This window comes from Balaenoptera acutorostrata, chromosome 1 (genome assembly GCF_949987535.1).
Source record: "Balaenoptera acutorostrata chromosome 1, mBalAcu1.1, whole genome shotgun sequence".
Classification (NCBI taxonomy): domain Eukaryota; kingdom Metazoa; phylum Chordata; class Mammalia; order Artiodactyla; family Balaenopteridae; genus Balaenoptera; species Balaenoptera acutorostrata.
In genome coordinates this window covers 130647104-130662274 of record NC_080064.1, presented here as the reverse complement: position 1 = coordinate 130662274, position 15171 = coordinate 130647104, and the positions used below count along the sequence as shown (strand labels likewise).

At 36.5% G+C, this 15171-nt stretch overlaps 1 protein-coding gene across 1 annotated transcript in view; it reads right to left on the bottom strand.

The window, feature by feature from the left end:
- Nucleotides 1-15171, bottom strand: part of FIRRM (FIGNL1 interacting regulator of recombination and mitosis) — a 43724-nt gene that overhangs the window by 8713 nt on the left and 19840 nt on the right. Inside the window, exons 10-17 of the mRNA XM_007172494.2 lie at nucleotides 14123-14187; nucleotides 10934-11082; nucleotides 10202-10331; nucleotides 8920-9106; nucleotides 7986-8068; nucleotides 7579-7630; nucleotides 5870-5959; nucleotides 978-1163 (exon numbers count right to left, since the gene is read on the bottom strand). Of these exons, the coding sequence (XP_007172556.2) occupies nucleotides 978-1163; nucleotides 5870-5959; nucleotides 7579-7630; nucleotides 7986-8068; nucleotides 8920-9106; nucleotides 10202-10331; nucleotides 10934-11082; nucleotides 14123-14187 (942 nt within the window). The remainder of the gene's footprint in view (nucleotides 1-977; nucleotides 1164-5869; nucleotides 5960-7578; nucleotides 7631-7985; nucleotides 8069-8919; nucleotides 9107-10201; nucleotides 10332-10933; nucleotides 11083-14122; nucleotides 14188-15171) is intronic.

Below are 15171 nucleotides of genomic sequence, written 5' to 3'. Positions count from 1 at the left end.
AATCTGTGCACAAAACCTGCAAAACCTGAACAAGTTCACCTACTCCTAACTAGGTATTTAATAGTTTTCCCAAAATAAAGGCACATAAAAATTTATATTTCCTTTCAATATATGTAAATGTTTTAAATTATCTTGATGATTATGGTCAAGTGCCATTATGTAACAGAATATCAGAACATTTACACTCAGTATAGAAATGTAAGTCCTGAGAAAACCCTGAACTCATAATTTAAAACTGCAAATAGGTCCTCATCCCCTTGAATGCCCTGTCTTCATCCTTGCTTGATTCTTCTCTACTTATCACAAACTGATATATAATATATATATTATTAATATATATATTTATTACTTCTCTGTCCACAGCTAAGCTAGAATGTAAGTCCATGAGAGCAGGAATTTTTGTTTGTTCTGTTTGTTTGTTTTGTTCCCTGATATATTTATATCTCCAATGCCTAAAACGGAGCTTGGCACATATGAGCACTCAAAATATGAATGAATGAATCAAAGAATGAGCAAATAAACGCAACTACATGTACTATATTCAGTTTTTTAAATTGTATTTTTCTTTCCTTACAGATGAATTTCTTTTTTATTCCATTATTTTAAGAGGGAGCATTCTAAATAGAAAGGTACATAAAAGCTCTGAAGAAGTTTGCATAAAATGAGGGTTGTACATCAAACAGAAGAATCATGTCTGCCTAATCCAGAGATATGTCAGCAAAAATACTACAAATAAAGTATTTCATAATGTGTTTCATGTTGTTCCAATGTGTCTTGAGCTACAGACACTCTCCCCCCCTAACATTTACATCAATCAAGATAATAGTAGTTTCTCAAAGACTTTTACAATGTAGAAATCTAAACCTCTTGCTAGATTCTAACCTGAGGGCACAAACTGTCTTTTCAACAATACATCCCCAGTAACTGAGCTTAATGAACAGCTACTGAATGAATCAAGGCCATCAAAATTATCTTACCAGAGACTCAAGTTCTCCCAACGAGCGACTGCTGCTTAGCCACTTCCTGCACTCTGCAGTGCCTGATCTGCTGACCTCAAGTGCAGTTTGTTTCCTAAGCTCAGCAGGTAATGCCTGAAAGGAAATATACTGCCACAGAAGCAGATTTTCTGCTGCTTTTGGGGAAAATTTCTGGATAAACTCCACCTGAAACAAATTGTTAAAGAAACAAAAGTAACATAAAACAGTCTAGTGAATGGATACACCAAAGCTAAGTATTAGCTTCCATATTTAATATTTTTAAAAAGTTCTTAACTGAATAGCAGTATCACAAGGTACCAGACCAAGGTAGCTTAAATGAACACACATTTTAGCCGTTATTCTTGTTGTTGCTGCATTTGTTTCCAAAATGAAAAACACAGGTTAAGTGGAGCACGATATAAATGCATTAAGAAATGTTAAATAATGTATTTCATTATTAGTCACATCAGCTATTTTACATGCTCCTACCCAATAATTCTATTTTTTCCTAAGAATTTGTGTACTCATCACCTTGCACAGCTCAGTCAAAAGTAATATTCCAAAATATGCCAATGGGATTGATTTAGCCAACTTTTGTGGCTTACTACTCAGCTGATTATCATAGAGAACTTAAAGAAGCAAAGGTCATAGGTTCAGTTTTCCAATGGACTAGCCGCCAGCTCGGTTCTACTTTAGACAACATAGGAAACTCATTCACAAGTGTTCAGGATAGTATGGTTGGCAAATCCATTCTACCACTGAAATAATTCAAAGTGCTTGCCAGGTTAATGGGAAAACAGTACTGTTTTAAAACGTGTTGTCTACAGACTAGATAAAAATGGAAAACAAAAGTTCTAAAAAAAAAAAAAGTTAAAATATTAAATTAGTTTCTTGTGGAAAAACAGCAAAAACTGGTACACTTACTAATTTAGGTATACTCTAACTAGGAATATTAATGTAATTTTTTTAGAAGAATAATTCAATTTACAATCCAAAATCTACTCATTGAATGAAATTTTTCCTACATCAAAAATGAAAAAAAACCCCACTATATTAAATTTGACCAAGAAACTCTTCTACGTTATATATTATATTTATATTTGAATTTTATTTTGTTTAGAGAAAATATTTAGCTGTCAAAACAAGGGAAAAGTCATGTGGCTATCTTTTGGGATAGTTGATAAAGCTGGAAAAATGGATCCCTTCATGAGCTATGTGTCTATTATAATAAGCAGCTTTATTCATGAAACCAAACTGCACCAGGAAAGCCAAGAGAATTGTGCCAACTAATAAACATCTGTTCAAACAAGACCTTTCTTTATAATAATGAAGTCCAGTGAGTGACTGAGTTCCCTTCCCAAAATAAAACTATAAGTAATAACATCCTGGACAACATTAAAGGGTAGGTGTTGCCAAGATTTGTTACATACAAAGACTGATTGACTGATTTACTATTCTGAGTTTGAAAACCTTGGCCTCAATATCATTTCCAAGATTTAAAACTGTGAGTGCTGACAGTTTACAAGGAGTGAAATATAAGGGGATGACGCGCAGAGCATGACTTCCCTCCTTAACACTAAGAGGAAAAATACACCAGTGGGCTTAAAATGCAAATATATAAAGTAATCTTTCCTTTACATAAATATGGTAGAACAACTACAGTGTGCTTAAATCCGGCATATTATATCCTTTCCCCTCAGGAAACCTCCTGGTACTTTTCCTTGTTTCTCTTAAACAGGAATATTGTTAATTTTACACACTAAAAGAAACAATAGGATATGCAATAATTACTCCCCATATTGAAACAGTGGATACATCTTAATCACATTATATACTTGCATTCCCCCCCCAAATTATTATCTATCACAGACACCATACTTTTTAAAGTAAACCACCACTATACTGAGATTAACTATTTTCATTTATGTTAATGCTGCATCATAGATCCAAAATCTGGGTTTTTATTTCACTATCTAAAAAGACACCATCTTGTATGCAAAAGAATTGAATAATTATTTCCAGCTTCACTGCCTGCCTCTCCTTTTCCCCTAGATGTGCTCTCTCACCTTTGCTCTCTATTCCTGCCAACTCCCTCCCAGTTCACCCTTCCTTTAGCTTGACTCTCAAATGCCACCATCTCCAACAGCTTCACCATTCCTACCTGTTCCCACACCACACGTCCCCAATAAACACCCAACAACACCTGATTTGCACCTCAGTCTTGACACTCATCACGTACTACCTTCTATTATGAGTGTTTTTATAAATTTATAATTTCTACTAGGTTATATGTTCCTTGAGATGTCATGATATAGTGCAGCGGAGTCCAAGTTTTTTATTTTAAGCAACAAAACACTATTAAAAATTTGTGAGCAAGCTTTGTATGTCTAAATAAAAGCAGATTTCCTAGGGTAAAAGGGAGTAAGGAGGCAGAGTCAACAGCCCACAGACAGAGGAGGCCCCTTAAGTAGCTGCATGAAGACTGAAAAGAATACTGGAGCTGTGGAAAGAGCACAGATTTGCGAGCACGACAGATCTGATCTGAACCCCAGCTCAGTCATTTATTATGTTTGAGTTTGGGGTAGTTCTTTAATTTCCCTGAGTTATTGTTTCTTCATCTGTAAAGTGGACATAATATCATCATCTATCCCACAAGGCTGATGTAAGGACTAAAATAATTGAAGTGCCTAGCCCAAAGCCTGGTCCATATTTCAGTCTCAAAAAATACAGGTTTCCTCCCTGCCTACTTTAAGAAGAGGGATCAGGTCTTAAGAGAAACGGAAAAAGAGCTGAGCATGACAGAAGAACTAACCCTTGTTAAATGCTCACTTGATGTATAATATATATACATTCTCTATCTCCTCCAGTCTCGCAACTGCCATCTGAGTAATAGTATTTCAACTTTAGGATTAACTAACTCTCCCAAGGACTCTCAGAACAGGGATTCAAATTCAGGTTTGTCCCTTAATTTTTGGTACAGTAACTTGACCACAGCAGGAAGAATCAGTATTTGATAACTGAAGGAAAAAATTAATAGTAACCCCTCATTTATCTATAACTTACATATCTGATAGCTGCAATTATTTGGAAAAATTTAGAAAACTGAGAAGTATGTAAGAGATCTCTAAACATAGAGTTTATCTATAACAAAGCTTCTAGAACTCAGGGCTAATTCATTCTGAGTTGTATTATCCTAAAAATTAAAATTTCACAACCCTGGGAAAAGGATCTTATTTCCATTTTGTAAGTGAGAAAACTGAGGATCTCTTCCAGACCCCGCTTCTTCAGGAAGGGCCTCCCAGTTAACAGGGCTTCTAGGAAGAACAGTGTACTGGCAACCAGGAGTAAGACATTTGATAGAGGAGAGAAAGGTATTAAAATTCTAAGAGATCTGGAGCAGACAACTCTTGAGGAGTTTTGGAGGGAAGAACAGCAACCCTAGCATGTTTTCTAGAGGGCTGTGAGGTGGGCCTGGTATGCCTTTTGCCTTGGAGACACCAGTAAGGAAGAGGGCTAGGAGGTCAGTGAGGTTCCTCTGGTGCCTGGCCAACCTCTCTCCGGCAGGAAGGCAGGCATGGGCTTGGGGTAAACACTCTAGTCAGAAATCACTCCCGGCATTTATTGAGCATCCTCTGAGCCTGGTACTATGCTAAGTGTTTTGCATATATTATCTCTAAGTCCTTACAAAATTTTTCAAAATGGTTACACATATCTGTCACTTTGTAGACAGGGAAATAGTTTCAGATAGGATGACTTGCCAAGGCACCAAGGCCTGTAACCCCCTTCACTAACCCACTGTTTCCCCAGCTTGTATCCATGTCAGAATCATGTAGGAATTTAATAATAACAATAACAACAACAAGTTAATGAGCCTCACCTCAGAGCCACCACTCTATACCCACTCCATTCACAGGTTTAGGTCCCGGAACCTGTATTTTTTAAAAACCTCCCATAGGAGCTCCAAACTGACTAGTCCAAGGGACTATGCAAGGCTACACAGGTTCCCGTAACTGTAGAATCTCCTCTGTCACAGCAGAGTTTGTTTTCCTCACAGTAGCAAACAACTAAGGCTCATACTTTCAGTTTTCCCCCAAAAGTTCAACTTATTTACTTAAAAAAAAAAAGGTATCATTATCATTAAGAGCGTAATTAATAGTCTAGTTCTTCAAAATAAGTTAAAAGGGGCAGAGGATATAGAACCACTTCATTTCAAGCATCTTAAATTTATGAGAAACAAGGAGAAAGAAGACAGAATTATGAATAGAATGATTATCTGTAACTTGCAGCAAAGACATTAATAAGGACTCTCTCCTTGACCAAACTTAAGTCAGGCTTTTCTTAGCCCTCCTCTCAAGTAGCCTTTGACCTCCGGCTTGTGTCCATCTTTTTTGGGCCTGCATCATCCAGTTTTGGCCAGAATCCTGCTAAGTCAATTTAGAAAAAATCCCTCACCCTTGGTATCTGATCACCCTGGTCTGTGTTCAGCAAGAGTCTTGTCAAGCCAGAATCACCCCCTGACTCCTGATGCTTCTTCTTAGTAATTTTTATCCACTGACCCCCACCCTGCTCCTTGATCAAAGAACCGCACTAGTTCATGCTGTATTCAGAAATGAGCCCAGTTCTACACTGAAGTCTCTTTGCTCCTATTGCAACAGCTCCGAATAAAATCTGTTTTTGTCACTTTAACTACTGTATAGCTCTGGCTTTTCTTTAACATCAAAATCTAAACACACCTAAAAGCAATAACCAAAGCAATGAAGACATTAAAAATTTATGTTCAGATCATGTCAGCATTTAAATGTAGAACAAATGGGGGTCAAAAAGCCTTCCAAAGTATCTGGATCCAATTCTCCTCAGGTGCTCAAAGACAGTGACGCAGATGGTATCCTTGCCTGCTGGGGTGGGGTCATGAAGAAGAAGAGGCGCCTCAATAGTACTGATAGGCTGGTGAGCTGATGGCATTCTCCGGGGCAAGATTTTATCTGGGAAAGGCAGGAGAGAGAGGAGAGATTGACTGACTTAAAATCATATAAGCTTGTAAAATAGCTTTTACAAGCTTTTATATGCCAAAATATTAACAGCAGCTCTTTCTGGGAAATAACCTGGGTAATTTTAATTTTTAATTTGGAGCTTTTCTTTATTTAATTTTTTCTCTTCCATGAACCTAGATTACTTTTATAATGAGAAAACAATTTTGATATTACTTGAAAACAATACTTTGGAATTTCTATTTCTAATTACCATTTTGATTATAACTTGGTATGTTAATTCCCCTGCTCAAAGATAATTCATGGAATTTTTTCAGATCTAAGCACAAAAGTGCAGAGGTAAATCTCTATAAGATGGAAGCTTCATTAAAAGATTTTATAAATTCCTATCATAATGTACTAGGAGAGCTTTTATTTAAAGTAGATATAATACACATAACATAAAAATCACTCTTTGTTTTGTGCAAGACGTGTTGAGGATTTAGTAAAGTAGGTAAGCGCTCCAGACCATTAGCCATGGAGATATAGATGTCAGGCTGTCTGGTTATCATACACCTCACTGGATTTAGTCTACAATATCCTTATAAGGTAAACCAAGAAATATATGACACAATGACTCTACTAAAAGACGAAAGACACATGGACCCACATAAGATCAGGTCATGACCATCTTATACGGAACATAAACATCTTGGAATTTAAAAGCAAGAAAAGACCAACATTGAAAAGATTAACACAAGTTGTCATTAAATAATGTTCTCTTTGTATCCATTCACAAAGCATTACTTCTTTTTTTAAAAAAATTTTTATTGGAGTATAGTTGCTTTACATTGTTGGGTTAGTTTCTACTGTACAGCAAAGTGACTCAGCTATACGTATACATATATCCTCTCTTTTTTGGATTTCCTTCCCATTTAGGTCACTGCAAAGCACTGAGTAGGGTTCCCTGTGCTATACAGTAGGTTCTCATTAGTTATCTATTTTAAACATAGTATCAAGTGTATATATGTCAATCCCCATCTCCCAATTCATCCCACCACCCCACCTTCCCGCCCCCTTGGTATCCATGTTTGTTCTCTACGTCTGTGTTTTTACTTCTACACAAAGCATTACTTCTTTTCCCAAAAGGCATCGATCACTATCACATTTAGTCCCTCTCAGAAAGAGATACAACAAAATCAAGAGTCAGACTGTCTAAGTCATTTCAGAGAGGGGGGTTGGGGGGGGGGGGGGAGAGAGAGAGAGAGAGAGAGAGAGAGAGAGAGAAAGGGGGGAGGAGACAGTAAGAAGAACTCTTGGTCATCAACATTAAAGCTAACTACTATTTTCTACTTTACATTCAATTTTAAATTTATCCTCAATCAACCTAGTCTTTCTTTCCCAGAACAATCAATGAAACTCCATAAAATTTTGAAAATATGAGACAATTTCCCCAGTGTTACACTCTTTCTAGTATATCTTTCTCAAAGCATCAGCATTAATGAAGAGCAAAGAAACTGTCAAAACAATTTAGCTACCATGCTATTCCTCCTTTTGATATTCACTTTAAGATATCATATCCCCAAAGGAAGTGCAAGGAAAGTGGGTGTTTTAGGCCTTATAATTCTACTCACCAGATGAGCCACTATGGTGACATGGTGGGCACAGAGTTCAGCAGTCCCATATCTGTGATTTAAAGAGAAAGCAATCTTCATACAATTATTTATACAATTATTCAGAAAAGCAAGGAGATGACTTCCATAAAGCACTAAATATTCTAAACTGCAGTTATTCTATGGCCAAGGAATATCATAATATACAAAACTACCTAAGCAATAGGTTCTATTGACTTGAACCAAAGAAAGGAAAGAGGGAATTCAGTCTCTAATTTAGTGCTATGATATGAAATCAAACCATTTTGGGGGGCTGTTAAAGGATTATCAAGACAGAATTTTTCTATAAACTTACAAGTATAAAGTCATTTACTGTCAATCACTACTATAAATCAATCCAAACCCCAAAAAAAGTAAGTATGTTGTACCGAGCAAGGAAGCACCATGCGTCCATAGCTAGCAAAGAGGTGATCATATTAGCACTAAGCACAGCATTCAACAGAGCAGTGTCCTAATGAAAAACAAAAAGCTATGATAAATTATCATTAGTATTACATTTCTCAAAATAAAACAACAAAATACTATCACAATCCAAAAAACAACAGATCCTCAGTAGGAAAGCTCTACTTTCTAGTATCTGAAAGAACCTATGTTGCCATTCCCTCAACATTTATTGAGCACCTACTACATGTTAAGCATTGTGCTGGGCTACAGAGATTCAAAAGTGGTTTTCAATGTGGTAACTCAATCACAAGACTCCACAGAAATTCTCTAGGCTGAGATTTTTAAAACAATATATACAATACACACGCCTATACTTTTGCTTCTGCCTTAAACCATTCAAATACGATATTTAATATGTGCTGAATATTATCCATTGCATAATATCTTAAAGGATACTGATCCTTAAGTAAATTCTAAGAATGTTTTCCCTAAAATTTTATCAACATCTTTTCTAATCCAATTACACTAAAAAAAAAAAATCCACATTAAGCCTAGGATCTATCTATAGGAGACTTGGTACTACATACTATTCACTTCTCCTTTTCTTTTTATGAAACCGAATTAGGTGAAATCCTACCCATTTTTCCTCTTCTCACACTGTCTTTCCGTACCTTCCCACCCAAAATGTTTCCTCAAATATTTTAGCTAAATATTATATCTGAATACTATAGGACCCTAGGATTACCATTTCCTAGGAGCCAACTGAATTAAAGGGTAAAATGTGCAAGTTGAGGGAATGACATTCAAAAATAAATACACATTTACTACCCCACACTTTCTTCTATATCTGAATCACAATTTCAATGAAAAGAAAGCAAAAGTGTAATCTCAGCTTAGCCCAGCAAGTAACAAACTTACCAGTTCAGGGAACAGCGAGGGATGAAGGGAAGCAATAAATGTACACAGATGAACACAAACGTGCTGATATAAGGTGACAGCAACCTCAGTTTGCCCTTTACTCTTTACTTCCTGTAAATGAACAGGTAGAGACAGTTCACCAGAACACTGCTCAAAACTGGAGAAAATGGCTTTGAGTAGAGACACCCTGCAGGGAAATTGAGAACATTGAACCCAAGATTACTAACATTTAACAATTAGCAGGTGTAATAATATGACATACGGAGGTTTATCTTAGCAAAGCCAAATGTTTCAAGATGTATATATCAACAACAGTTTCCAATATGTGTGAATATGTATCCGTAAAAATAAAATATAGAGAAATCCCTTAAAGGAGAAGAATTTTCATATATATCTTTTATCATTTACCAAGTGTTTATCATAATACAGAACTATACAAAGTCTAAGACACAATTCATCAAGGAACTTAAATAGCTAAGCTAGGTAGCATATATAAAATAGAAACTAGGTATTATCATTCAGATAGGGAGGGGTTATTTTAAGATTTAAATGATTTAAGAATTCTTCATAGAGGATTTAAATAACAAATTAAAAATAGGCAAACTATAACAGGTAAAGAAGACAAAGCCTGAGTATAAGGTAGACAGGAATCACCAGTCTGACAGAAGCAAGGTATATGTGTAGAAAATGAGTGAAAGGATAAGGAGCAAAAGTAGATGATGACAACAGAATGGGTGGGTTTTAAATGCAAAGCTGGGGAGCCGAGATATTACGCTTTAGTTACTGAGCAGGAGAACAGGAAGCTCAGAGCTGGGGTGTAAGGAGACTAACTGGCAGTGGTACACAGGATGCCACTAAAGGATAGGATAAAAAACTAGGGCACAGCAATAACCCAGGAGGTAAGAAACTAGAGCCTGGTGTTGGCAAGGAAGAGGAATACAAGTGAAATTTCCCAGGAAATAACTTACAGTGTCTAAGCACTCTATTTAACAGAGCTCATTTTTAAATGTTACTAACTACATCTAGTCTGCTACACTCAATGTTTATAACACTATTAGGCAATACCTTCTAAAAGAGTGGACAAAATTAAATTATTTTCAGCGCCTATCGCAGATTTATGTATTTTATATTTTTATTAAGTAGCAATATGCATGAGGTCTACACAGTAACTATTAATTAGAATATGTGACATAACAAAGAACTTAATTTCAAGGTCATTGCAAACAAATAGGGCATTCTAAACCATGGTAATGTGATTGGATATCAACAACACGTTTACTACCTGGTTGTAGCTTCTGAGACCTGGCTCTCTGTGCACCACAGGGTCTGCACGTCCTCAGGCTGAGAGGGCAGCTCATCCATGATGACAACCAGCAGCAGACACTGTGGAAACTGTAGTTCACACGGCAGCTCTTAAGGTGGTAAAATTAAGTTACAACAAATTGGTAAACATATACTCTACATACTTTCAGCAGAAATCTGATTGTAATACATAAAAAAATTAGAGGCATAATTTTTAAAAAGCAGAAATATGTTCCAAGAAAAGAAAGTAGAAGAAATTTTAAATAAAATTTTTAAAACTTTAAAAAAGGATGACTGGGACTTCCCTGGTGGTGCAGTGGTTAAGAATCCTCCTGCCAATGCAGGGGACACGGGTTCGAGCCCTGGTCTAGGAAGATCCCACATGCCGTGGAGCAACTAAGCCCGTGCACCACAACTACTGAGCCTGTGCTCTAGAGCTCACGAGCCACAACTACTGAGCCCGTGTGCCCCAACTACTGAAGCCTGTGCATCCTAGAGCCCGTGAGAAACCTGCACACTGCAATGAAGAGCAGACCCCACTCAACGCGACTAGAGGAAGCCTGTGCACAGCAATGAAGACCCAACGCAGCCAAAAATTAAAGAAAGAAAGAAAGAAAGAAACAGGATAACTGTATAAGAGAAAATTACCCTGTCTCTAACATGTAATAATTAATAAGAGATGATTCAACACTAAATCTGTTTTGAAATTTACCTAATTTACTGTCCAAAACCACTTCCACGAAAGGTTGGAACTTGAGAAGCTGAGTGACAAGTGGATCCAGTGTGACCAGGAAAGCACCTGCTATTTCCTCCTGTTGTGCTTTAGAAATCCCAGCAGCATACAGGCTTGGAGGAAACTTACTGGGAAGGGAGGGAAAAAACTCATTCATTAATAACTATCTTCAAATTTTAGGTAGAGGTAAGTACTGATGTTCTTCCAGCAGTGAAAATATATTTAAAAATTAAGTAGCATGTGTTTTATAAAACAAAATTCAAAGTACTGAACTGACACCATAATTCTATGAAGAACCTCTGAACTAAATAACATGGCTATAATTCTATAAAATTAAAAGTGTATAATCTTAAAGAAAATGCTGGTATGGTTTTGATGCATTTTAATACATTGTTGACAATGATATTCTTAAAAAATATTGTAAAAATATGAATCAAATAACTAGTAAAAACATATGTAAAAAAGATATTTCTGATAAATTCTGCGGTAATTACTTCCATTGAAAGTTATTTTAAAATAGGTAAAATGCTGACTTTAATATGAATTTAATGCTCAGTTTCTCAGAAGCAAGAGCTTTATAAGAACAAACTGTATACTAACACTGAAGGGAGATGCAAAGAATTTCATAGAAAATGTCTCAGTAACTGAGGTTTAAACTAAACTTCGATCAAAACCTATGTGAAATAAGATATGTATTCAGTATTTTTTGCCATGTTATTTTAACTGTGGCAAATTTGATAGTACATGAGAAAACCCTGTCTAGCAGGGGATGACAGCATTTAAAAGGAAGCACTTAACACTTGAGGCCTTTGCAGTGTGATGGAAGAAGCACCAGTGTGTCAATTACTAGTTATGTGACTTTGGTTCATTCATTCGACCTCCCTGAGCCTCACTTTCTTCACTTGTAACACTGATTCAGAGTTGTGAGGACTAAATTATAAGTGAAATTATAAGGTGAAAGACATAAAATACAACAAAAGTAAGGAAACTCCATAGATTTGAACTACAGCTACTTAACATCAAAGCAAGTATGTGTTTTTCAATCAAATGATACATTTTTAAATTAATTTATTTGACAAATGTTTATAAAGTGCCTATGTATATGCCATGTACCTTTCTAGGAGTGTGATATAGTAGTAAACAGAATATACAAAGTTACTGCCTTTACCGAGTGTATACTCTAATGAAGGGGAGAAGTTAACAAGTAAGTGAGTAAGTAAATACACAATACAGTAGATGTTAATAATTGCTAAGGTGGACAGGAAATTCCATTGAATTTCTATTTAAAATTCTATTGAATTCTGTTTGAATATGGGTCATTTGAGAGTTTGTGCAGAGAAGTCACATGATCTAATTTATGTTTTATCACTCACTTCGGCTACTGTATGGAGAAAAGACCAGAGCAAGGCAAGGGTGGAAACAGAGACAGCAGATAAGATGTTCTTTTGCAAAAATGCAGGCAAGAAAATAATAGTGGATGCGATTGAATGGTAGCCGTTTAGGTGGTGAGAAGTGGCTGGATTCTGTTTATATACACTGCATATACATACTTATACTGAAGGTGATACTGACAGAATTTGCTAATGGACTAGATGAGGGGTATGAGAGCAAGACAAACATCAAAGATGACAGGAAGGTTTTTGGCCTGATCAATTTGAAGAACCAAATTACCACTTAAACTGAAATGAGGACGCTACAAGAGGAGCAGATTCTGGGGTGTTGGGGAGTGGGGGATAGATGAAGTGGGCTGGAATCAGGAGTTTGGTTTGTGTCAATTTAAGTACAGATGTCCTGATTGGCAGTTAGACATTAAAGGGGAGAGACATAAATTTAAAGTCTTGAGACTAAATGACCATAGAGGAGAGGAGAGGCCTGAAGACGGAGTGCCGGGGCACACCCAACTTAAAGTAGCTGGAGAGATGAGGAGGAACCTGCTGAGGAAGGAGAGGTGTCTTGGAAGCCAACAGAAGAAAGAGTCCAAATGAAAGGGTTAAGTACTGCTGACAGGTTACATAAGATGAAGCCTAAAACTGCCCACTAGATGTAGCAACATGGAGTCACTGATGACCTTGACAAGAGCTGTTTTGGTGAAATAGTGGAATAGAAAGCCTGACGGGAGTAGCTTCAAAAAAGAAAGTAGAGACAGTGGTGAAAGACCACTCTTTCTAAACACATGCAGAAAAATGGGAAGGTGTTTATTTGGAGGAGGACGTAGAGTCGAGAGATTTTGTTTTATATTGTTCTTAAGATGGGAAAAATAACAGCATGTTGGTATACTCATGAGAATGACCGAGAAAGCAGGGAAGATTGATGATGCAAGAGGGAAAAGGAACACCTGCTAAAGCAAGGTCTCTGAGCATGTGAGACAGGGTGAAATCCAATGAATAAATAGACGCTGGCCTTAGATAGGCACACAGACAGCTCACTCATGGGACAAGGAAATATATGGGCCTAGATACAGATAGAATAGTTGATGTGTCAGAAGGAGAATATGGAAGCTCTCTTTCAATTGCTTCCACTTTTCTCAGTGACACACACAGTGAGGACATTAATTGACAATGAGAAATGGGGAGGTGGTGCTGGAGATTTAGGATGTTTGAAGAGGGAGAGGTATGAAAAGCTGTCTGGGAGACTAAATGGATTAAGGAAGTATAAGAGGGTTGCTGATGAATGAGCTGACAGAGTCTTTCAGTGTCAAATCAAGGGCTCTTCTGAGGTTACTATCAATTTTAGATGTCATTTAGCCCTCATCTAAATTATGACACCCTTTCTGTAACTCACTTTTTTTCTGAGATGGAGTCAACTACTACTTGAATTAAATCTCACAGAAGTAAAATAAAAATTAAGAAAGATAAAAAACGGTATGCTGATACAAAATGTATGCACGTATATATAACCTCCTTTTTTTTCCTTTGGTATTTATCATCATACCAATATTCATCACTTGGGTATAAAGTACTAGTTAAGAATATAAAGGTAAGTAAAACTCATACGGAACCTATTCCTTAAAAGCTTCCGTCTCCATTAATTTTAAGCAAGCAGATAAAAATTCACTAAAACATTAAGAAAAAATTACTGTGATATTTTATTTTTAAATGATATACATTAATGTTTGCAAGGCTCAAATGGCTCTATTACATTTTAATGGTCATATAGCAGTCTTCTTACCTGTGTACCTGAAGATAAAGCTGGTGCAATGTACAGCAAGAATCAGACAGGAAAGGAAGAAATTCCTAAAAATAAAGCAACTCTATTCACTCTTTATACACAATGTGCTTTGTTAAAATAGATCATCTCATCAAAGGCATGCAAAATAAAATAAAATCCCAGATGTGCTACATAGGGAAAACAATTTTCTTGCATGAGAAGAAAAAAGGGGATGAGGCTAAAAGCACCTCAAATTCTTTACTGTTAAAACTATCAACACAACCACAATTAGGAGCTATCATTTACTGAATATCTCCAAGTGCTCAGTAGACATGTAGTGACTTTACGTACATTATTTTAGTCCTCTCAAAAATATTATGACATATTACTGTCCCCATTTTATAGACTAGAAAGCTGAAGCTAAGGTATCAAGCAACCTGAGCCACATAACTAAAAACCAGTAGGGCTGGGATTCAAGTACAGTTGTGACTGCTCTATCCATTATGGTTATGCTATCTCTTAGAATGTCAAAGAAATAGTTTTAACTGTATTATATGATATAGAAAACAAGCTGATAGTTAATTATTTAAAAAATTTAAATTCCCCTGAAAGAAAAGAATTGATTTAAAAATGGTATAATTAGGCACAATTTTGCCTCCTAACAACTCCGGCAAATATCAGATGGGTAACTGCTCAACAAGTGCCACTGGCGCCAGGACCCTCCCACCCTGTACCTCTGCCACTGAAATACACACCCTGAGAGCTGTAGGGAGCCCGGTGTTAGAGCAGCCAACTATGGTAAGTGGTAGTGGCCCCGAAGGATGAACTCGGACAGCACACCAATAAGGACGGCAATGTGCCAGTAGTCAGTGAGCCTGCCATGGAGTTCTGACTAGTAAACAGTCATCAGAGATCCTTATCTTTTCCTCAGAAAGGAGGAAGACAAGGTCAAAAACAAATTCAACATGGACAATAGTTTTGTTTTTTTCTTTTAGTTACAAATATTTATTACTATTGGTATTTCTTTCACTGGCTGCTATAAGTATTCTCTCCTCTTTTTTCCAAATAAT